The 22860-nt window shown below is 43.2% G+C and overlaps 1 protein-coding gene across 3 annotated transcripts; it reads right to left on the minus strand.

The window, feature by feature from the left end:
- Positions 1-846: 846 nt before the first annotated feature.
- LOC146195948 (uncharacterized) lies at positions 847-21486 on the minus strand. 3 transcript variants are annotated; one of them, XR_014706060.1, is made up of 4 exons: positions 21170-21486; positions 18807-18870; positions 14894-15027; positions 847-1123 (listed from the first exon to the last, which is right to left on the minus strand). XR_014706060.1 is itself a non-coding variant. In XM_084597974.1 (3 exons), exons 1-3 carry the CDS (start codon positions 21428-21430, stop codon positions 1032-1034), a joined length of 417 nt encoding a protein of 138 aa, XP_084454100.1. In that variant the 5' UTR covers positions 21431-21486; the 3' UTR covers positions 847-1031. The 3 variants fall into 3 exon arrangements, 1 of the variants encoding a protein (XP_084454100.1); XR_014706061.1 differs by lacking the exon at positions 847-1123 and adding an exon at positions 11994-12135; XM_084597974.1 differs by lacking the exon at positions 14894-15027.
- Positions 21487-22860: the final 1374 nt, after the last annotated feature.

Here is a 22860-nt window from a genome sequence, read left to right on the forward strand (position 1 = left end):
TTGTGAGCAGAGAGAAGCAGAAGACGAAGTTAATAGATTACGGACAGGCGATCGGGCTGTTTCAGATCGACCTCTGACAGCTATGCTGAATGACCGGCCTGAGACGGATGTAAAACAAATGGACGATGTAAGTGTCCCTGTCCTTGTAGGCTTGCTACAGCGTGGATCCCAAGCGGCAAGCCTATGGTCGGCCCGCTCTCGGCCCTTGCCAATATGGCCGACTGAAACTCACCGGGCCAACCTAGGCGACCAACCTCCGCCCGAGGTCGGGGATTGACAATGGCCTAAGAATGGCCGATCATCGGCAATCAACCTCGGGCCGACGAGTATGGCCGACTTGGCCAGCCTACCGCCGCGCTAGGGTCCTGCATGGGCCATGGCTTGCCGACTTGGCCAGCCTACTGCCGCGCTTGGGTCATGCATGGGCCATGGCTTACCCACACATGGCCCAACCACGTCGGTGGTACTCGCTGGCCGGTGGTTTATCTACCATCGGCAGTAGACCTCGGGCCAACGAGTATTGCCGACTTCGCCAGCCTACTGCTGCACTAGGATCAGGCATGGGCGATGGCTTACCCACACATGGCCCAACTACTTCGGCAGTACACGCTGCCCGGTGGCCTATCCATGTGTAATTAGTGATCTACTAATCCATGGCCTATTGTTTACCCATTAAAACGTCTGCAGTGCTATTGTTGCTGAAAATTAGCGCTGCGGCAGCATTTTGAGATGCGAATCTTCTCCTCCAAGCAGGCTCTTTGTGGCATCAGCAATGCGGTTCTCCGGGCAGGTGAAAAGCAACCCATACGTATATGTAGCTTAAAAAAGCCTGCACATCGACAAATGTAGGTGTAAACAGCACTTTTTATTGGTCTTTCTTAAATATTCGAAAGGGTCAAAGCCCTCCTAATAAAAAATGGCACTTACAGCTTACTAAGTTTGTGAGGCTTCACAGCAATTTATTCTGGCATTCAGCTTCTAGGCTGAGTTAAAGATGTCACGGTTCCCTGCTCGTTGTGCCTGCCGTCCCATTACTTCACTGTTACGAGCCATTGCTTGATTACTGCCGCTGTCTTCCTGGAGAGGACGTCACTCAGGTACATGCTGCCTCTCCTCAGGCATCCTAGAAAATTACGAAAGAAAATATCAGCCTTCATTCCGTATTCATGTGAATTTTCTAGCCTGTTTAAGTGATAAAAGGCAGTCACTCAAGCAATTATAAGGACCTTCAGTGGGATCAGTGGTGATGTAGTCATCGGATATATTTTTACACATATACTGCTTGTGTAAGCAAATTTGATCCAAGGGGCAAAAAAGACATTTCCGAGGTAGGGGAAGGAAATCAGATACATATATATCGCTGGAAGCTACCTTGAGCGCCACAGAAAAGGTTTTGTTTGGAATCCTTGACATTATTTACCTAAATTACTGATTAATGACTTACACATTAAATGGTGTTGCTACTTTGAAGAGTACCAGCACAAACCACGTTTCATTATTTGCGATAAAGAACCCTCACGTCTGCATTTTGTTCCCCAGTACAATAGGAAACCCCGAAAATACAAAATCAGATTGCCGGACAATACAATTGCGGCCTTGGCTTGGCTCGACAGCCCTGTGTAGCGTTAGACCTATAAGTTGCCTATGGTTTCTTTGTGCACGCCAGCACAACCATTCAACAAGACCGTATTTGTATTTTACAGCTTAAAAATAATGTTCCACTCATTTATATCCTTACCGCTTTGTAGTCATTATCCGCATTGCAAAGTTCAACACGCTCACTGTAACTCCCGCCTTCATGTGCGCCGAAGGGCCGACGTGAAGCAACCATTACCCGCATGTCACCCTTACTCATGCATGGGGCCAGCCATCATAGCGGCAGGTTGTTTCGTCCACTCAAAATCATGTTGAGAGCAGCGCAATTGAAATGTGCGAATGGGCTGGTAACGGTTTCGGTATCTACATAACCCGGAATTTTTCTGCAGACGGAAAAAAAGGTACACATGAGGTTTCTAACCGCAAATATTGAAACGGGTTTCCGAATGTGCTCACCGACTCTGTAAGTCCTATTCATTTTCTAAAGTGAATATTTAGTACTTGGAGCGAATAACCTCACTTTCCTATGTACAAAATAAAAATTTACTGCACTGTGCGAAGTGGCTGCCAGCAATGCGCCACCGGTTTCCATCACCTGTTTCCAATGGTTTATTTCTAACCCTTGTCTCAAGCTATCGGGCACAGCAGGTGTAATGTACCTTGCATAAAACCTGCATGAGAGCATATTAATGGGTAGATTTGTAAGCTTTACAGATTTCACTTACAAATACTACGAGAATCGCGTTACTGCGGCCTTTCTTTAAAACTGACACGTAACAGCGCAATATACGTGGCTAAAATAAAGCACTCAACGTATTAATTCAGCTTCGCAAGTGCAGCTGTAACAGAAAGTGAGGGCTGGAGACACTGAAGGTGCGCCTAGCTTTCAAATTTTCTTAGACGGCACAACCGTTCGAAATATGTAATTTTAAAAATAAGCCCTTGATAGTTGCTTTCCCACAGCGTATATATGGGTGCCTTAGATAAGAATTATAATAGAGGTCCCATGACCATCTTTAGTTTCCAATTAAATTTTTTATTGTACAAAGGAATTAACCTTAGCTTTGCAAGATACAGCGTAGTTTCCTTGAAAACAAAAAAATTGTACGCTATATCTTTAGAGGTAGAAATTAAACGCTGTTTTTGCCATTTCAAAATGTTGCAAGTTTGGATACCACGATTTTGTCAACTACTATGTTTTACTCACTAAATATATGCAAGTTTTACATTTACAAACACTATTAGAAATCATTTTGTTTTTGCAGTTGAGTTATTAAAAAATCGCAAACTTTGCTTCAAGAGCAATGGGCTGCAAAAATATACATTTTTAATCTTATATGCTGGAATATGATGCTTAGGTTGGTTGCACTAAATATGTTTTCACTTCCTAACGCATGTTCTTAATTCCAAGCAATTTTTGGAGCTCCAGACCGCTAGGTGTGTTCTCAACTCATCAAAATTGGCCAAAATTCGAAAACAGCAGTAAAGGGTAAATTTGCTGCAAATAAAAAAAGGATCATCTTCGATTTTCATTCAAATCCCGGTCAAGAATCTTCAGTGCCTCAAAAATATCAGAATAAAATGTGCTGCGTTATATTGTTTAAAAATATAACGTTGAATATTAAACCGAGTGCTTGTCCTGATAAAGGCCAAATTCAGCCTGCATTCTCGCAAGATCCAATAATATTGTGGCACTGAAACTATCTCTAGATTATCTAGGTTCCATTCTTTATTTCTAAAAAATTTCAAGCTCTAGATGTTTTTCTTCTGCATATTATATTGAAATCGGGCAAAATTTTAAAAAATGTTAAAATAAGGAAAACTGATTAGAATTGAAGAAACTGTCGCAAATCGATTTGTATCAAAATCTCTGGAAACAATGCGAAGTACTTTGTTAATACGAGTCAGTAAATATATTCAATTCTGCAAAATGTAATATTAGAAACTTAAAAATGCCTGTTTTTATTCTATAGATGTGTTATATGGCTCCACCTTATGGAGTACGCATCAAATCTTCAATTTAGTATTTGCTGAATTTAGTTACATTTTACTGTAAGTAAAATTTAAAGCCTTGTCAGCGCTAATAAAGCCTTTTTCTTCTTATCAGCAGGGACATAATCTAGCTTAAAATGGCATTAATTCGCTATTTCTGTCAATTTCATGACAGAACGCAAGTGAACTGAACTTTTTCTCTGTCCTGCACTTTTTTATTGCTAGGTGCAGTAGTATTCAATCAAGTTTATTAATATTGTATTCCATTCCTCAGCTTTGACCATAACTAACAATACTATAAATTTGAAGGGGAAATGAGGGTGCTCGTTATAATACATGAAAGAAGCCAACAGTCGGCGAGGCCGAGGAAAGCGTTGGAGACGGTAGTTTTCTTTTTTTTTGTAACGTTTACTTGGATAATCACAGAAATTATTAATGTAATCTGATTAGGGGAAAGATAATTAAACACAAAAACGTGCTGATGGTGGGAACCGAACCCACGACCTCCGAATATCGCGTCCGGTGCTCTTCCAACTGAGCTACATCAGCCGCTGTCCCCCCTGCTACTTTCTTGGGTATTTATGTTGTCTGTATACGAACCTTGAGAGTGTTCACCAGTGCCACCCTCAACCATAGCGGCGGACGTGGAACGTCCTTTGTTACCGCCAGCGTCACGTAGAACGTGATCAATCAAGAGCGAGGGCGAAAGCTGTGCTAGAACCCTCTTACGCTACCTATGGCTTCAAGACTGCCCGAACCGAGACCCCCGTACGCTACAAGCAGATCCATTAAGGGGAAATGAGGGTGCTCGTTATAATACATGAAGAAAAGAAGCCAACAGTCGGCGAGGCCGAGGAAAGCGTTGGGGATGGCACTTTTATATCTTTTTTTTATGTTTACTTGGATAATCACGATATTCCGAGGTCGTGGGTTCGGTTCCCACCATCGCCACATTTTTTCTTCTACTTTGTGTTTAATTATCTTTCCCCTAATCAGATTACATTAATAATTTCTGTGAGCAGTCACGTAAGCACCGATCGAACGCGGGGGCTGATGGGTCTTATTGGGCGTGGTTCGGTCATCTGCCCTCCACATGTGCATACCGGGGCAAGAGCAATTTAGTGATTGTGTGGTTCTGTTTTGTCTCACCATATTCACGAAGCGTTGACTGATTTTTGTTGTGTACGTGGTGTCCGCAACAAAGTTGAATGCAGCAGCGGCGACCAACGGCTTATGCGATGCGTTTAGAAGCTAGCGGACGCTTTTGTCGGGCAGAATACCAACGCTAAGCAGGCAAGCATTACCCAGTTCTTCCTTCAAAAATCAAAGTTTAGTGTTTCCTGAGAGATCTTTTCCGTTTATTACACAAGCTCCCTTAGTGCAGTGGAGCGTTAACGGGCGTGACGGGCCGAGGGCCGCCAAAGCATTCCGCTCGGCGCTGTCGCGCTCAGGTTCTGGGTTTGTAGAAAATTTTGCATATCACCCAGAAGCAGCTCGCCGTCCTAGTTATTTTTTTTTTTCGTGAGCGAAGTTGGTATTCCTAGTCCGATTTGAGCGAAGAACCTGCAGACGCTCACTTCGTCTGATCCGTGCATATATGAGCGCATCGAGACAATTTAGTAAAAGCTTGGTAGGGTAAAGAAAAATAAATATGCTAGTGTGGGTAGATATTAATTTTCTAAAGGAGCAAGAGGAAGTCGTTGCTTCCATCGCAGTGTAGTAGCGCACCGCTGAGCTGTGACCCTTTTTTTTTTTTTACACGCGATGCGTTACAGAAACATTCATCACCGTTTTACCATACGTTATGCTGTTTAGTGTTGAAAGCTGGATATAGCATAATTGTACTCCCCCTGACTGGCCCAATTGACCTTCATTTTCCCAGCTAGGGAACTGGAGATTGCGGACGCTTTATTAATGTGTGGAGCTATCCACGGTAGCTAAGGAGTTCAGCTCGGCTCTGCTCTCCTTGTCTGAGTTTTTCTTCCTGTTTTGACATGTAAACAGTGTATATAACTTCTTTGCCAGCTCTACCTGCTGCTCCTCGTCCGATGTCTTGTCCGCCTGATCACGCTACCCAGAAGCCTTGGCCCCGAACCTCATCGCATCAAGTGGATGGCTGCGGTGTAATGGTCTGCACCTCCAGTCCTGACTCTGGTACAGTAAGTGCACGGTCCTTCTTTTGGAACATTGCCAGGTTTTACAACTTGTAGACATTTGTAAGCTTCGGCAAATGAAGGGTGGTTTTAGAGGCAGATTGGTTTCCTTTAACCACATAGTGCAGGGACTTGCCATTGCTGCAGTAGTCATGGAATGAAAAAAGTTGCACAAACCGGAGCTGGTTTTAATCTTTGGGGGATTGGGCATTGACTGTGGGTCCATCGGCAGAAAACCAGAACTGATTAGGGCAATTGAAGGCATCGGTGCGGACGTGGAGGAGATAACAGAACGTTGGGAGCTTATTCAAGAAGAGTTAAAGAAGGCTGAGGAACAGGAGAAGCTCAAAAAGAATTTTAAAGACGAATAGAATGACAGAGGGATGAAGTGGATTATGAAGACGGCGCGAAAGCGACGAGGACAAGGAAGGAACACCAAAATAACAGGACAGGCGCCAACTTTCAACTGATGTTTATTCGCTCAAACCCTTTCATATTTATGAAGCACCCAAACCGTATCACAAAGGCCTATCACAAAGTCATCCACGTGGAGCACTCAGATCACCAGCGGTATTGGTCACAGACAAGAAAACCTCACAGTATAATCAGCCAGTAAACAAATAATAGCAATTCATCAGGCTATCCAAAAATATATAAAAGCAACCTGTTCGAAAGAGTCCTAAGATTATCGGAGTGCACAAACACACAAAATAAACATATCAACCACAAATTAAAATCAACCACACAATGCAAATACGCTCGTGCCCCAGACAAACACGGCACGTGTTTGTAATCCTCCCTTCGACCGCAATAACAAAAACAGGTGACAAAGATTATCAGAAAGACCAACAGGAACGCCGAAAAAAAAAGAAAAAAAAACAGCTTGATCTGCTTTTAGCACAGGCAGAACATACTGGGAGACACACCAAGCTCCGTTGTGAGTCAGGAAGCATCAAGTGTTAAAATAAAAACCTCTTGCTACCATACAAACTAGGAGAAGACATGGGCTTTTTCTCGTAAAGTTTGAGTGGGCGTATGAAAATGTTGAGTTATCATCCGAGTTTAGGCCCCAGAAACTGCTGACCATCCTCCCATGTGAGGCAGTCCAAGTGCTTGCTCGGCTGACAAAAGAAGGAGCGGCCGACTAAGCTAAAGCAAAGGCAGCGCTTCTCAAAAAGTACCGCCTATCCCTCAGATGCGTTTTGCCGCCGGTTCAGGGAAACCAGGTAACAATGTAATCAGTCGTTTCCACATTTCGCTTACAATCTGAAGGCAGACCTGACAGAATGGTAAAAGAGGAGAACAGGCTTTCGGAACTCATGACAAAGTATTAGAAGTGATCTTCCTGGAACAATTCTATAGCTGTCTAAGAGCAGAAACGTGTGTGTGGGTGCAAGACAGGCCGGGAAATAAAAGCTTAGAATGTGCAGCAGAGCTGGCCGAAGAATGTCATGCTAGGTGGGAAACAGAGTGATCGCATTCTCGGGGAAGCCCTAAAGCAAACTAAGTTTCTGCGAACCCAGACTGGAAACCTAGCAAGCGGCACCTTGGAGCGAGACGAAAGCCACAGGGCAGAGTCGAGTAACTGCCCTAAAGTGTCAGCCGACAAAGGGAAGGAAACCGAGAGAAAAATCTGTCTGTTTCCGATGCAACGAGCCCGTTCACTTTGCCAACACATGCAGGAAGTTGAAGGTTTTGTTCTCTTTGGCAGATGAAAAAAACATGCGCCTGCTAGAGCCATACCTAAAAGATGCAGGTTAATGGGAAGCATTGCCGGGTTCTGAGAGATTCCGCGGCCGTCATGGACGTAATCCACCCCAGATACGTAAAGGCAGCTGACTTAACGGGGGATTGTGCATGTATTACAGGTTTCGGTAAAGAATAGCACATGTGTGCCGGTCACACGTGTCAGATAAGGCCCATTTGGCATTCTCGAAATAGAGGCAGTGGTATCACGGAACCTGCGAGAGCAGTTTCCGTACCTCTTCAAACAGGTCAGAACAGATGTTGCAGGAGGAAGGTCGTAGCTTTGGTGACCGAGCCGTCCAAGCGCTCACTTGATTGAAAGCCCGCGAAATTTCAGCTGAACTAAGCCGAAAGAAGAGTGAGCTTTCTCTCACGGTAGGCCAGGCAGTAGCAAACCAAGGTAGTGTCAGGTTCTGGCGAAGTGGCTCAGGTCAGTGACAGAGAGGACTTAGAAGGCAGGGAATCGGGCACCGTGTCCCCGAATGAATCAAGGGAGATAGCGTCTATTGTAGTGCAGCCACGTGTGGAACCTTTGTTAGCTCTGGCAAAAGTCAACAGACGATAGCAGCCGAGCCGTAAAAGACATGGTAAAAATGAAGATGAATACAAAAAACATTTGTGGCGAACATCCTTCCTCCCAAGTGTGGCACAGATTCACAAAGGCCAACCTAGAACGCCCCAAGCTAGGGTGGCTGCGGGAAAAAAAAGAATGCTGCGGGGGATTGAGCGGCCGAGAAGGATAGAATGAGTATAGGAGAAGACTAGGAATTATTGAACATACTGTAGGCATGAAGTGCACGTCATAGCCATCGTACAAAAATTTTGAAACCGAAGCAGCAATCTACGTATTCTAATTCTATAGGAAATCATTTGGGAGTAGAAAAGAGCAACTTAATAAGATGTGCATGGTTCTTAAATGAACAATATGTATACAAATGGACGGTTGAATAGTCACAGTAATGGAGTGTTGTGCTAGAATTCTTTACAGCCGTGACCGCAATAAATATTACTCATATTGCTCTTTGCTTTAAGCTCTGGCATTAACAACTCTATCCAAAGAACCGACTGGTAGTGACAGGTTGTTTACGGCTGTTGATGAAAACATAGGCCATCATGATATTAATGCAAGCATATTTGCCCCATTTTGTACTTGTTTATTACAAGCAAAACATAAATTTGGTCCCTATTCCTAGGGACGCTGCACCTCTTACAACACCCACTGTTCAGTCGCTATCATTTAAGGCACAAACGCGCCACTGCTGCTCGGTACCTTGGATGAGGTTTTCAATGGGGTTACCTCTGATACCTAGCAATTGCTGTAATATTTATACCAACTACTGCAGTGAAAAAAAAAAGGTAACACTGCATCACTGTAACTGTTGCATGCACCTTTAAACGTGCCTTAATTTTATTTCCTATTCTTATAGACACATGACCTCTTGCTATTGCTTTGTTCAGTAAGCAATCGTCTTTCATTGCTTTAATTTCTATCTCTCTACCACTTTCTTGTTGCTCCTGGTGTGATCATTTGATTTCATTCTTCAAATCATATTGGTTTATCACATGTGAAGGATTTAGCCTATACATGGATCCTTTTTTTTTTTTTAGATGCGCATCGGGAGTGTTTTCTACATAGAAATGAATCGATTGAGTTGTATGACTGGCGCGAAAACAGACAGTTTGGCACCCCCAAAAGATCTGTGTCCTGTGGTTGGAAGGGGAATAAAGAAGAGGATAATCAGCGGAAAAGCCTGCCCAACAAAAGGTAGCACTGCACCACTGTAACTGCTGCATGCACCTTCAAATGTGCCTTATATTTATTGCCTATTCTTACAGACGATGGACCTCTTGCTATTGTTGCAGTAGGCAACCGCCTTTCATTGCTTTAATTCCTATCTCTCCACTACTTTCTAGTTGTTTTGAGTGTGATCATTCGATTTTATTGTTCAAGTCATATTTTATCACGGGTTAATGATTTCGCCTGCACATACATGCTGTCATTTTTTTTAGGTGCGCATCGAGAGTGTTGTCTACGTAGAAATGGATCGATTGAGTTGTATCACTGATGCGAAAACAAACAGTTCGCTACCCCCAGAAGATTTGTATCCTGTGGTTAGAAGGGGAATAAAGAAGAGGATAATCAGTGGAAAAGCCTGCTTGAAAACTTACAAAGATGGTGCAAAAGTGAAATGCTGATCAGGGTGAGTGTCTGATTACTTCTGTTATCCCACTACACTTGCTAGGTGATGTGACTGTATATGAAGTACCTTAGTGTATTTTGTGGTATACTCGCTGAAAATTGTGTAGACACTAAATTTTTCCTCGTTCGATTATTTTGAGTGATGCACGAATTGGAATAAAACGGAGTCATCCACACATCTAATGCCCACACATCTAATGCCCATAGACATTAGATGCGTAGATGAGCTCATTTATTCTGTTCCGATGTAAACATGCCATAGTTTGTCGAATATATTATTATGCTAAAGTCGACTTTTTTACTGTTAAATGGAGTAATACATATGCTCTATATCATAGCATTATTTGCCTATAGTTTGTAACTGCTCTTTCTTAAATTGTATTTTACAGAGTATGCATGTGTCATCTCGTACGACTATTTAACTAGCAAACAATTTGCAATCGAATCCCTTTTGTGATGTTGTTTCAGCTACAAAGAACTAATAACAGTTGTGACAATATAGGTGGCTTTAGGTATAACGCGTAGCGCAGAAATCTTTAATATATGCGATATTTTTATTCACCGCATTGCCTAAACGAGCCTGTTTAAAGAGACGAAATGAAAACAAATATGCATGTCTTCGGACAGGAACAGTAATTGTGGTGCCATCACCATTTTATTTTAATTAAATTTTCCTATGTCGTGGGCTAATGTCTCGACACAAAGGAAAGACCCTTAGGTTTGCAAGATGCGGCGTAGTTTTCCCGAAAAAAAAAACAAAAAACACGCCTATCACTTAAGAAAACACAGTTTTTTGTGATCTCAAAAAGTTGCATGTTTGGAGGCCTGCTGCTTACGCACTAATTTTTGTCATCCATTGTTTTTTACTCACCAAATCAACGTAACTTTTATTTGTATAAGAAGTATTAAAAGCTTGTTTCATTGATTCAGTTGATTTAGTAAAAAATCGTAAACTTTGCTTCAGGAGCAACGCGCTACAAAAATGTTATTTTCAACCTTACATACTGGCGTAATGCGTTATGTTATTTGCACTAAAACATTCCGTGTTTATTACGCAGGTTTTACTGTTAATTTAGGGCAGAATCTGGAGCTCTATGCTGGTATGTGTGTTCTCTGCAACGCCACCAAAATTATTATGATGGAAAGCGATTTGCTTATGATTATAATTATAAAAAAATTACACATTGAAAAATGACCTTCAAAATTATATAAAAGAAAGAAGCCAACAGTTGGCGAGGCCGAGGAAAGCGTTGGGGATGGCACTTTTAAGTCTTTTTTTTATGTTTACTTAGATAATCACAGAAATTATTAGAAAGTGACAGCCGACACTTTCTACGCGTTATACCTAAAGCCACCTATATTGTCACAACTGTTATTAGTTATTTGTAGCTGAAACAACATCACAAAAGGGATTCGATTTCAAATTGTTTGCTAGTTAAATAGTCGTACGAGATGACACATGCATACTCTGTAAAATACAATTTAAGAAAGAGCAGTTACAAACTATAGGCAAATAATGCTATGATATAGAGCATATGTATTACTCCATTTAACAGTAAAAAAGTCGACTTTAGCATATTAATATATTCGACAAACTATGGCATGTTTACATCGGAACACAATAAATGAGCTCATCTACGCATCTAATGTCTATGGGCATTAGATGTGTGGGCATTAGATGTGTGGATGACTCCGTTTTATTCCAATTCGTGCATCACTCAAAATAATCGAACGAGGAAAAATTTAGTGTCTACACAATTTTCAGCGAGTATACCACAAAATACACTAAGGTACTTCATATACAGTCACATCTCCTAGCAAGTGTAGTGGGATAACAGAAGTAATCAGACACTCACCCTGATCAGCATTTCCCTTTTGCACCATCTTTGTAAGCTTTTAAGCAGGCTTTTCCACTGATTACCCTCTTCTTTATTCCCCTTCTAACCACAGGATACAAATCTTCTGGGGGTAGCGAACTGTTTGTTTTCGCATCAGTGATACAACTCAATCGATTCATTTCTACGTAGACAACACTCTCGATGCGCGCCTAAAAAAATGACAGCATGTATGTGTAGGCGAAATCATTCACCCCTGATAAAATATGACTTGAACAATGAAATCGAATGATCACACTCAAAACAACAAGAAAGTAGTGGAGATATAGGAATTAAAGCAATGAAAGGCGGTTGCCTACTGCAACAATAGCAAGAGATCCACCGTCTGTAAGAATAGGCAACAAATATCAGGCACATTTAAAGGTGCATGCAGCAGTTACAGTGATGCAGTGCTACCTTTTGTTAGGCAGGCTTTTCCGCTGATTATCCTCCTCTTTAACCCCCTTCCAACCACAGGACACAGATCTTTTGGGGGTGCCAAACTGTCTGTTTTCGCGCCAGTCATACAACTCAATCGATTCATTTCTATGTAGAAAACACTCCCGATGCGCATCTAAAAAAAAAAAAAGGATCCATGTATAGGCTAAATCCTTCACATGTGATAAAGCAATATGATTTGAAGAATGAAATCAAATGATCACACCCGGAGCAACAAGAAAGTGTTGGAGAAATAGAAATTGAAGCAATGAAAGATGATCGCTTACTGAACAAAGCAATAGCAAGAGGTCATGTGTCTATAAGAATAGGAAATAAAATTAAGGCACGTTTAAAGGTGCATATCAGAGGTAACCCCATTGAAAACCTCATCCAAGGTACCGAGCAGCAGTGGCGCTTTTGTGCCTTAAATGAAAGCGACTGAACAGTGGGTGTTGTAAGAGGTGCAGCGTCCCTAGTAATAGGGACCAAAATTAAGTTTTGCTTGTAATAAACAAGTACAAAAAGGAGCAAATATGCTTGCAATAATATCATGATGGCCTATGTTTTCATCAACAGCCGTAAACAACCTGTCACTACCAGTCGGTTCCTTGGATAGAGTTGTCAATGCCAGAGCTTAAAGCAAAGAGCAATATGAGTAATATTTATTGCGGTCACGGCTGTAAAGAATTCTAGCACAACACTCCATTACTGTGACTATTCAGCCGTCCATTTGTATACATATTGTTCATTTAAGAACCATGCACATCTTATTAAGTTGCTCTTTTCTACTCCCAAATGATTTCCTATAGAATTAGAATACGTAGATTGCTGCTTCCGTTTCAAATTTTTTACGATGGCTATGACGTGCACTTCATGCCTACAGTATGTTCGTTAATTCCTATTCTCCCATACTCATTCTATCCTTCTCGGCCGCTCAATCCCCCGCAGCATTCTTTTTTTTCCCGCAGCCACCCTAGCTTGGGGCGTTCTAGGTTGGCCTTTGTGAATCTGTGCCACACTTGGGAGGAAGGATGTTCGCCACAAATGTTTTTTGTATCTATCTTCATTTTTACCATGTCTTTTACGGCTCGGCTGCTATCGTCTATCGACTTTTGCCAGAGCTAACAAAGGTTCCACACATGGCTGCACTACAATAGACGATATCTCCCTTGATTCATTCGGGGACACGGTGCCCGATTCCCTGCCTTATAAGTCCTCTCTGTCACTGACCTGAGCCACCACTGCCTGGCCCATCGCGAGAGAAAGCTCATTCTTCTTTCGGCTTAGTTCAGCTGCAATTTCGCGGGCTTTCAATCAAGTGAGCGCTTGGACGGCTCCGTCACCGAAGCTACGACCTTCCTCCTGCAGCATCTGCTCTGACCTGTTCGAAAAGAGGTATGGAAACTGCTCTCGCAGGTTCCGTGATACCGCTGCCTCGATTTCCAGGATGCCAAATAGGCCTATTCTGACATGTGCGACCGGCACACATGCGCTATTCTTTACGGGAACCTGTTTAATACATGCACAATCCCCCGTTAAGCCAGCTGCCTTCAAGTATGTGGGGTGGATTACGTCCATGATGGCCGCGGAATTTCTCAGAACCCAACAATGCTTCCCATTAGCCTGCATCTTTTAGGCATGGCTCCAGCAGGCCCATGTTTTTTTCATATCTGCCAAAGAGAACAAAACCTTCAACTTCCTGCATGTGTTGGCAAAGTGAACGGGCTCGTTGCATTGGACACACTGATTTTTCTCTCGGTTTCCTTCCCTTTGTCGGCTGTCACTTAGGGTAGTTACTCGACTCTGACCTGTGGCTTTCATCTCGCTCCAAGGTGCCGCTTGCTAGGTTTCCTGTCTGGGTTCGCAGAAACGTTTAGTTTGCTTTAGGGTTTCCTCGAGAACGCGATCACTCTGTTTCCCACCTAGCATGACATTCTTCGGCCAGCTCTGCTGCACGTTCTAAGCTTTTATTTTCCGGCCTGTCTTGCACCCACACACACGTTTCTGCTCCTAGACAGCTATAGAATTGTTCCAGGCAGACCACTTCTAATACTTTGTCATGAGTTCCGAAAGCCTGTTCTCCTCTTTTACCATTCTGTCAGGTCTGCCTTCAGATTGTAAGCGAAATGCGGAAACGACTGATTACGTTGTTACCTGGTTTTCCTGAACCGGCGGCAAAACGCATCTGAGGGATAGGCGGTACTTTTTGAGAAGCGCTGCCTTTGCTTTAGCTTAGTCGGCCGCTCCTTCTTTTGTCAGCCGAGCAAGCACTTGGGCTGCCTCACATGGGAGGATGGTCAGCAGTTTATGGGGCCAAAACTCGGATGATAACTCAACATTTTCACACGCCCACTCAAACTTTACGAGAAAAAGCCCTATGTCTTCTCCTAGTTTGTACGGTAGCAAGAGGTTTTTATTTTAACACTTGATGCTTCCTGATTCACAACGGAGCTTGGTGTGTGTCTCCCAGTGTGTTCTGCCTGTGCTAACTGCAGATCAAGCTGTTTTTTTCTCGATCCCTCTTTCATTCTATTCGTCTTTAAAATTCTTTTTGAGCTTCTCCTGTTCCTCAGCCTTCTTTAACTTTTCTTGAATAAGCTCCCAACGTTCTGTTATCTGCTCCGCGTCCGCACCGATGCCTTCAATTGCCCTAATAAGTTCTGGTTTTCTGCGGATGGACCCAAAGTCAATGCCCCATTCCCCAAAGATTAAAACCAGCTCCGGTTTGTGCAACTTTTTTCAGTCCATGACTACTGCAGCAATGGCAAGTCCCTGCACTATGTGGTTAAAGGAAAGCAATCTGCCTCTAAAACCACCCTTCATTTGCCGAAGCTTACAAATATCTACAAGTTGTAAAACCTGGCAATGTTCCAAGAGAAGGACCGTGCACTTACTGTACCAGAGTCAGGACTGGAGGTGCAGACCATTACACCGCAGCCATCCACTTGATGCGATCAGGTTCGGGGCCAAGGCTTCTGGGTAGCGTGATCAGGCGGACAAGACATCGGACGAGGAGCAGCAGGTAGAGCTGGCAAAGAAGTTTTATATACACTGTTTACATGTCAAAACAGGAAGACAAACTCAGACAAGGAGAGCAGAGCCGAGCTCAACTCCTTAGCTACCATGGATAGCTCCAAACATTAATAAAGCGTCCGCAATCTCCAGTTCCCTAGCTGGGGAAATGAAGGTCAATTGGCCCAGTCAGGGGGAGTACAATTATGCTATATCCAGCTTTCAACACTAAACAGCATGACGTATGGTAAAACGGTGATGAATGTTTTTGGAACGCATCGCGTGTAAAAAAAAAAAAAAAGGTCACAGCTCAGCGGTGGGCTACTACACTGCAATGGAAGCAATGACTAGAAAATTAATATCTACCCACACTAGCGTATTTATTTTCCTTTACTACCCTACCAAGCTTTTACTAAATTGTCTCGATGCGCTCATATATGCACGGATCAGACGAAGTGAGCGTCTGCAGGTTCTTCGCTCAAATCGGACTAGGAAAACCAACTTCACTCACGAAAAAAAAAAAAAAACTAGGACGGAAATTGAGCAGCGCAAAGCCTTCTGTGATTGGCTGCCTAGCGAGCTGCTTCTGGGTGATACGCAAAATTTTCTACAAACCCAGAACCTGAGCGCGACAGCGCCGAGCAGAATTCTTTGGCGGCCCTCGGCCCGTCACGCCCGTTAGCGCTCCACTGCACTAAGGGAGCTTTTGTAATAAACGGAAAATAACTCTCAGGAAAAACTAAACTTTGATTTTTGAAGGAAGAACTGAGTAATGCTTGCCCGCTTCACGTTGGCATTCTGCCCGACAAAAGCGTCCTCTAGCTGCTAAACGCATCGCATAAGCCGTTGGTCGCCGCTGCTGCATTCAACTTTGTTGCGGACACCACATACACAACAAAAATCAGTCAACGCTTCGTGAATATGGCTCGACCAAACAGAACCACACAATCACTAAATTGCTTTTGCCGGTATGCACGTGCGGAGGGCAGCTGACCGAACCACGCCCAATAAGACCCATCAGCCCCCGCGTGCGATCGGTGCTTACGTGACTGCTCCCAAGGCGAAAAACGGCTGCGTATGCGGGAGTTTTGTATTCGCTCTTTGAACGTGACTGCGTTCGGCTCTTAATATAAGAACAAAGCGCTCACTTGGAGCCCCTATCACTTTTCAGTAATGACCTCTGTCTTCGATCTTTGCGGTCAAAATTTCGACATATCCGCATTATGCCCGAAAAATGCTTCGAGATAAACGGGAGTTAATACATAGTACCTATGGGAGGTGAAAGCGCAACGTGGAAAATTTTAACTTAAACGATTTTTCGAGATAAGCGAGTTCGTGTTAACGAGAGTTTACTGTATTTTTTTTACTCACATACCTCACAGGCTCCAACTGGAGTATTAGGTGAGGGGGGTTACATAAAAACCTGGGATGCAAGAAGAAGCAAATAGAACACAGTTACTTGAACATTGTTATACAAATAGTTAACAGCCAACCAGAAAGTTGAATGCAGTTAGAAAAACTTCAGATCAAGAGCTGAGCACCCCAAAAATCAGCCATTCAAATGACACACTAAGAATGCATTTTTAGCAAATAGAGTCACTAGCCGCTATTTACAACACTGGAATTAAGAAGTGAAGCTCTCATTTCCTATTTCTGTTGGTTTATTTGGCCGTGCAATGCAAAAGAAAATACTCTTGGTAATTTGCGGGCGCAAGTCAGCCCAAATAAAGAGTTTCTTTAGTGCAATTATCGACCCCTTCATTTGTGTCGTCGACCTCGTCACTACTACGTGACAATATTTTTACTTCCATGACCACAAGCTATATATACAGGTAATAAATGGAAGTGAAGGAAAAGCCCTATGCTTATGCGTAGCAGACTGTGCACAAAATATCATGCAGTGGAATGTTTACTTCATGTGCCTACACTATGTACAAAGATACTGTCCATGTCTACCTTCTGGCTTCTTAAGTATTATGGACAGAAGTCTGCCATCGAGGACAAAATTTACTGGACCACTCCACAGCAGCATATCATGCACACACTCATGGTAACACACCAGGTGACGAGACTGGCTCTAGGACCATGCGTGTCCTTCGTTACCAACAAGCATGCTTTTTTTCTGTCACTGAGTAGCTGCTTATTGATCGCCAGGGGCATGCTGCAAGGCACTGTTGTAGCAGTGGCATTCTGCTGACTCACCAGTGCGAGCAGGTGCCTATTGTTCCCTTGCTCGGCCACTTGCACACCATTGTGATAATGCACATCTTCGATACTGTGTATTAGCATAAATACACTGCTGCATGCAACGCATTCCTTACAAAAAGTTCCAGTCTGCACGTCGCTGCTTCTTTATATTTGCACAGGCAGACAAGATGTTGCAAACTTGAGCATGCACTGGGGAGCACCTTATACACAATACCAATGAATCAGGGTAATATTGTAGATAAAAACAAAATATAGAAAACTAGCTGTGTGGGTATTGCTCATACTTGCTCAAGATATCAATTGCATCTGTCCATGAGTTATCACTTATGCAAACACCTGGTGCCGAATTCTCTAAGGTGCTGTATGTTTGGTGACGACCCCTTAACTGATGCAATAAAAATACCAACCATTTTCCTTGTTGGTAGATCATTTAATATGTAGCTCCATTACAAAACTACATTCATGAGAACTGTGGCAGTGTCCATTCATATTGATACGCATGGAGTGTGGTGGCTCATAGAGGCACAACTGCTTTTTGCGACATTTGAATCAAATTAGTAGATAAGGAAGCTTGGGCAAGTTGGTGACAGTATTCTTGGTACCAGTGGCCTAGCCAGAAATATTTTTCGGGGGTGTTATACAACAGAATACAACAGAAAAAACAGACCAACCGGAAGGGGAGAGCGGGGAAAGGAATGTGGGTGCAATGTTCAGAGAATTTCCTATTGTTCTCAACGTTACACTAACTTATGGTTTCTGCTTGTATATAGATGCCAAGTACTAAATTGAGACCACAGTTCTCACCTGGCCCTTAAAATGTAAGGATACAGTAAATTACCATTTCAGAAATGTGCTGTTTACAGCACTGCATTTGTAGTTTTATTTTCCTAATATGGCCTTTTAATAAGATGCGGTTAAAAGTACTGAAGGCAAGCATAATCATAATTGCATAAAAGCTCCCGGGTAAGTGCATGAGACGCACCTGACCATGCCAATTATCAGCGGGGTGCCAGTAGTGTAACAAAAACCTAGAAGCACATTCTTGACGACCAATAGGAAGCAACCCGAAGCATGAAAATTGGTATGCTTTAAGGGAAGGATTGGGCATGCTCCCAACATTGGCCTTGTCACAAGGCGTCACACTGTTAGAGTATGTGCAGACATCTAATTAATGAGCAGCAAGTAAAGTTTAGGAAAGTAACCAACATCTTCAATTTCTTTTCGACACTAAATATTGCTAAGAACAATGAAGATGAAGCGAGCTGTGGCACAGGCATGAGCACATGCTCCAGGCCTGCTCCCATTATTAAAAACCATCCCATCCCATCACCATCCGTCATGCTCTTTCTTCACTACCTTCCCATCCTGTAACAATGTTTTTCTAATCTTTAGAGACAGGTAAAACTCAACACTGGGGCCCCAAAAGCCCTTCAAAAGAGGTATTCCAGCTGTACAACATCATGGCTAAGCCAGCTGCCAAGCAGCTCATCTTTGGGACTGCTGCAGGTACCACTTCTTACATAACAGCAAAAGCAGAAGGCAATATTCAGAGATAAACACAGGGGTTTCAATCCTCAGTGCACTTACCTCTTGCTTCTCCCTGCCCTTCCGCCATGTGCAAGGTGGGTATCCAATTCCAATTCAATATTCTCTGTGAACACATGCAAACAGAAACAAGTCAAGTAGAGTTTGCAACCTCGTTATAGGTAATTAACAAGAAGCTGATGTTTGCAAGCTTACTTCATGCACTGCACTGCATCAATGCCAAACACTTTTTACAAGTGACCCACATTTGGCAACTCCTTGCATGCAAGATACAATGAAAAACATTGTTTACAGCAAAGAGAAAGCCTTAAAAAAGAGCTTCAAAATGCTTGTTAAGCGCATTGTTCTGCCTCTTGGTTACGTAGATAGTGACACTATAACTGGCGGTTGTTTTGTGTATTATCCAGTGTTTAATGCTTTAAGTTGCTCCCGAAAAATGAGTTCGGGCCACTGAGGGTGCTGGCACACAATGGCCGTTTTTGGCAGCGGATGTGTTATCACTGGGTAGGGGTTTGATTGGACGAACAATAAATTCACAGCTAAAAGGGCTCATAAGTAAATATATGTTCTGTCATATTTTTGTATTTTCTATACTATCTACAAAACCAGCATGTTTGCTTTCGTCAAAGTACTCCAAAGTATTACAAAAAAGTAATCATTGCTACAGGCTCTGGCTATTCTGCCTCGGGGAACTTTGCGTCTCTCTACATAAATGGCTTTGGCAAGTATAGCTACCCTCTATGCACATGCAAACTCTTGCCTAAACAGCTGGTTTCTCGTAGGTGATATCTCGTTGAATTCTGCGCTGCCATGAGAACGAAAACTAGGCAGCACCATGCTACTCGAGCAGCGAAGTCAGTGGAAAAATATTTTTTGATATATTTCCCTCTCAGAATGAGCGAAAAAAATATGGATGGAAGCTCTTGGCATTCACGAGCCTGACGCGGCGGGTGTGCTCGGCACATTTCACTCGAGCACGCCCTCGAAACTCCTTTGAAGGTTCACCAAAGATTTGACATTCGCTGGCTACAAGCAACGGCGGCAACGATGCGACGCGGTGCTGGCGGTGGCAGGCACTCACACAAAACATCGATTGAAAAAAGTAACTATCGTGCGCATTAGCTGAGCAGTGAAAGCTCGTTCCGATCGGAGCCTATCGATGTTCATACATAATAGAGTTTGCAATGTTTTCACTGCTGTTCTTTTCTCAAAAACTGACCATCACGAGTAACGTCCCTGGCAGCAGCTCACTGTGCTCTCGCCTGTCGGCTTAGTTTTCAGTCAGATTAACGCGCGTGAGCACACTTATTGAGAGCTTACATCCCTTTGAATTATTTATAATATTGCATTACCATCGGCTGCATGGATTGTCAGCGCCAGGTTACAGTGGAGCACAGGAAGGTCAGCGAAATTTACAAGTGCACCATTCCTTTTTTTTTTTCTGCTTCATTGTCACTAGGAAAAAATACTGAGGTATTTACATCTATGGGACAAGCATTTCCTTTTTTCTTGCCAAAGCGTCTGTTGACGCAACACGGATAAAATGTATTTTCAGCCAATCCTGCTGCTGTTGTTTTTTTTTTTCAATGACTTGAACCCATGCATGCCAAATGGAATTGATCAAAAACTAAAATGGGAATTTATCACCTGCGTCCTAGGTGCTTTTTTTTTTTTTTGGAATGTGAACCTCTTGATTTTCCCTCGCAGGACGCAACTTCGGAACGCATTCACAGGAGTGAACCAGGCTGTACTCTATTTGAAGCAATGAAGCAATACGTCTTTTGAATGCATCTTTGCAATAGTTTGATACCTTGCTTGAATTTGCGCAACTGATTTAAGCGTCATCCTCAGCATTACTGGAAATGTCTCACTGCCCTTTGAGGTGTGCAGGCAATTTAAATATTAAGGCCATGAAATATGAATGTACACAGACAAAGCCTCTATTCACTGAAGATGGCCGCATCAAATGCAAAGTTGGTGGCACATCTGATGATGCTGTGGGCTGTAAATTGTTGGAGATTCCAACCTCCCTCCTTCCCCCCCCCCCCCCCTACTGCTGCCTTAGCACAAACCCCAATAGGTATACATACATACAACTGGGAGCCGTGCGCACCGCTCTGAAAAAGTCGCCGCAAGCCACCAGCTGACGGCCACTTGGCCCCCAGTGCTACGTAACGTGCGTCCCGATACATACAACTAGGCGCCGTAAACAGCGAGCCACCAGCTGACGGCTACTTGGCTCTTCCACTAGGGAACCCAGTAACTCAGCTTCCGACAATAAAGTTTTGTTTCTCTCTCTAGTGACGCGCAACTGCTGATACTGCTACTGCTAGCCCTACTGCCATTGCAATAAGAAACAGGAATAGGAAAAGGTACGCCCATGCAAACATAGTTACAGCACTTACCTGCCAATTCTTCACCATTTCCATGATAAAATTTCTTCTCTTGCGGTCATCTCCTGGCATGCCAGCACCAGTAAGCCTGCCTTTCGCAGCATTCTTTGTAGTTTGTGGCTTGTATGCTTTCACAAGCGATACGTTCACGAAAACTTTCCCCTGTCGTCGCATACCGCATAGGCTATTGTGGAGCTTCCATGCCACGCGACAAACTGCCTGCAGGCAGTGACTGGCAGATATGAAACAATGAATACTTGCGTACAAGAGCATCGCACACCATGACCGCGCACAAACACCGCCATTAACGCAGCCTCCCAGACTCTCTTGGCTACAGGAATGCCTAAAGCTTTGGATGGCTCTGGCTTCGTTCGTTTTGCGACGGGATATCGTCTGCTAGTAAATTATCGTCTTCAGACAGGAAAACCGGTTAGGTCAGATATTTGTCATGTAGTTTTAACAGATAGGAAGCACTTGCTGCTATTTAAAGTAAAGAAAATTATCATTTTATTACTGATGTCCACCGTGGTCATATGGCCAAAGGAAACAAATATACACTCTCATAATCACGGAGGTTAACATAACCGCGCGTTCACATTACCCCATTTTCTATGCGCTTTGGTGGAGGACGTGTTACTCATTAACGTGTGCATTCATAGCAGCACACATACTACCGCGGTATTATTATATCACGTGATGCAAATTTTGTGCTATTAATTTTTTTTTTGTGACCACCACATTACTGCGAAGGGCGCGGTCGCGATTCTACTGTACATTATACCATATATAGTGTATATATCTTTATTTTCTTATTTTTGCCTACCCTGCCCTTTCTCTCTGTCGCTCTTCTTTGATTTCCTCTACCGCTTCCTTACTATCCTTTTATTTTCGCCGCCTCAGCCAGGTGCTGCCGGGGATAGCAAACATCTTTTCCTCCCTTTTTGATATCTAATGATAAATAACCACATACTACTGTTTAATTTTTGTGGCACAGTACGTCGATCTAACGTCGTTACCAGCGTAATTTTGCAGTAAATCTAAGTGCCCCAGCATATGTTAAGTTCAGTATCCATGCATTAAATGTACAGTCCAATACCATCACAGCTAAAATCGAAGGGTTGGTCCCCAGCATGGTCTTAGAATGGCGCAAACTGTAACGAGGCCCGGAGACGAAGTGTTGTCGCGTTTCATGCCTTTATTGTATAGCTTTATTTGCATGCAATGCTGCTATGTTCAAGTCCGACTTGCAGACTGCCACTTGATATATGACTTGATTCATACAGCTGCACAAAAATGAAAGTTTGAAGCCATATCATGCCCTGTATGCCCGATTATATTAGCACACATTTTTTACCATAGGTTTCCTCTGCAATTATATGACCATCACATTAAATGCTCCTACTTCGATTTTGTCTCATTGCATTCAGCATTAACTCAGGAGAACAAAGTATGCAGTTACGTCTATACGTCCTGTTACTATACTTAATCCCTCCCTCATAACATAGAGAGAGGTGTCCCTTACAAGGATTAAGGCCCTTACCCCATCGGTGACATGCCGACGGGGCTCTGAAGAGGATGCAGTGCAGAGTACATGCCCTAAGTGTACAAGGCCAACTGCCGAGGTGGGTCTTCGCCACCTTTTATGGACGTGCCCAGGAATGCAGCCGTCAAGAATAAGACAACTACAAGAAGATTTACACGTG

The sequence above is a fragment of the Amblyomma maculatum genome, chromosome 3, assembly GCF_055883805.1.
Source record: "Amblyomma maculatum isolate TAMU_Amacu chromosome 3, ASM5588380v1, whole genome shotgun sequence".
NCBI classification, from domain to species: domain Eukaryota; kingdom Metazoa; phylum Arthropoda; class Arachnida; order Ixodida; family Ixodidae; genus Amblyomma; species Amblyomma maculatum.

Bases quoted from the DNA above. Each gene is read 5' to 3' on its own strand.
- LOC146195948 (XM_084597974.1), bottom strand. From the start codon at position 21,430: ATGCTCTTGTACGCAAGTATTCATTGTTTCATATCTGCCAGTCACTGC. The intron at 18,871-21,169 runs GTAAGTGCTGTA...ATGTGTTCACAG, and splicing joins AAATGGTGAAGAATTGGCAG to AGAATATTGAATTGGAATTG. The intron at 1,124-18,806 runs GTAAGTGCACTG...GTAATTTTCTAG, and splicing joins AGGGCAGGGAGAAGCAAGAG to GATGCCTGAGGAGAGGCAGC.